The 1,371-nt window shown below is 38.4% G+C and overlaps 1 protein-coding gene across 1 annotated transcript; it reads right to left on the bottom strand.

Moving 5' to 3' along the window:
* Positions 1–624: 624 nt before the first annotated feature.
* On the bottom strand, positions 625–1,157 carry LOC116889079 (NADH dehydrogenase [ubiquinone] 1 alpha subcomplex assembly factor 4-like). Its single transcript, XM_032890257.1, has one exon. It carries the CDS (start codon positions 1,155–1,157, stop codon positions 633–635), a length of 525 nt encoding a protein of 174 aa, XP_032746148.1. The 3' UTR covers positions 625–632.
* Positions 1,158–1,371: the final 214 nt, after the last annotated feature.

The raw sequence follows: 1,371 nt of genomic DNA, 5'->3' as shown, positions 1-1,371 counted from the left end.
ATCAAGTCTCTTTATTTTTATCATCTGTTCATTCATATTTCTGATTTCTAAATTGAAGGAAGTTATTTGTCTGGAAATAGTTCAAGTATTGCCTCAGAAAACTTTTTCAAGTTACCTATTTCTCTATTTGTCAAGACAACTAGTAGGTCACAACAGACACTCAGTAATAATTCTAAAAAGTTATTTCATATTTAAAACCAATTTAAAAAGATTAAAACCTTCTAAGGATTTTATTTTGTTGATTACTAATATATTTTTCCTTTGCACTCAGTTTCCTCTCTTTCTTCACTTGGGAAATATAGTCACTGTGTCTCACTGCTGATTATCTGTCCCTAGTACAATGCCAGTCTGAGGAGTCAGGAGGGAGGGCCCTTCTTTCAGTGTCTCCTCCAAAGAATGAAACCATCCTAAATTGAAAGTGAAACTAATATTGAATCAGTCGGGCCACATGATCCAATACTGCTGACACATAGCCAGGAACTACATAAAATTAAAAATTATATGAACAATCCTGAAGAGGTCAGCCATCAATTATGGCCCCTCAATCACAGTAACTTGTATAGTTATATACATGAAAACAAGACTCAGAGCTTGGGAGGCGCATTATAGGAAATTGTTTTTTGTGATTTTCTTCATTTTGATTGTATTGGTTTCCTGTCTTCAGGAGGAACGATTTTGACTTCAAAAGTAACGAAATATTTGAGAAGGGAATTTACATCCTTCAGTTCTAAATGGTATTCTTGGGTGATTTTCTCAGCACTCCATGTCTGTGGAGAGAGTTTATGGTTATTGAGAAGGGTCAGTGCTTCTACAACAGTGATCTTGCCTTTGGGACTGTCCATGATATTCTTGTCAAAGTGATCTCCTATCGGCAATCTGAATTCCTTTGGTTCTTGCTGTGGTTCAGTGGCTTTTACCAGCAAGGAAGGCACCGGATCTTTGGAATCGACATATACATCTCTCAGTAAGGACAGCAGCTTGTTATCTTTCCTAGAAACTTCTTCCTTGACTTCTGGATACTGACCCAGGTGCTCCTGCAGGAGACTGGGTGAAATGGTGCTTTGGGTGCCATGGAGAGGCTTCCTCTTGCTGATGTCCTGCTCTTGCTTGCTTCCATGTTGAAGTTCCTGAAGGCTGCAGGTCATCAGAAATGCCATCTCATCACCTCATGATGTCCTTAGTTCACTGGGCGGTGGGGAGACACTGGGCGGATCCTCTTCTCTCTCTATTAGAGGACAAAGAGGGTTTCCTAAGGGATAATGATATGATATCATATGATATGATATCATATCATATCATATGGTGTGATAAAACAAAAATTAACACATCAAACTAGGACAAAACAAATGAAGAAAAAGAGCCTAAGAAAGT

Source organism: Rattus rattus, chromosome X (genome assembly GCF_011064425.1).
Source record: "Rattus rattus isolate New Zealand chromosome X, Rrattus_CSIRO_v1, whole genome shotgun sequence".
NCBI lineage: Eukaryota > Metazoa > Chordata > Mammalia > Rodentia > Muridae > Rattus > Rattus rattus.
Note: the sequence above shows the minus strand (reverse complement) of the source record. Positions and strands in the feature narration are given on the sequence as shown.

Bases quoted from the DNA above. Each gene is read 5' to 3' on its own strand.
- LOC116889079 (XM_032890257.1), bottom strand. From the start codon at position 1,157: ATGGCATTTCTGATGACCTGCAGCCTTCAGGAACTTCAACATGGAAGC.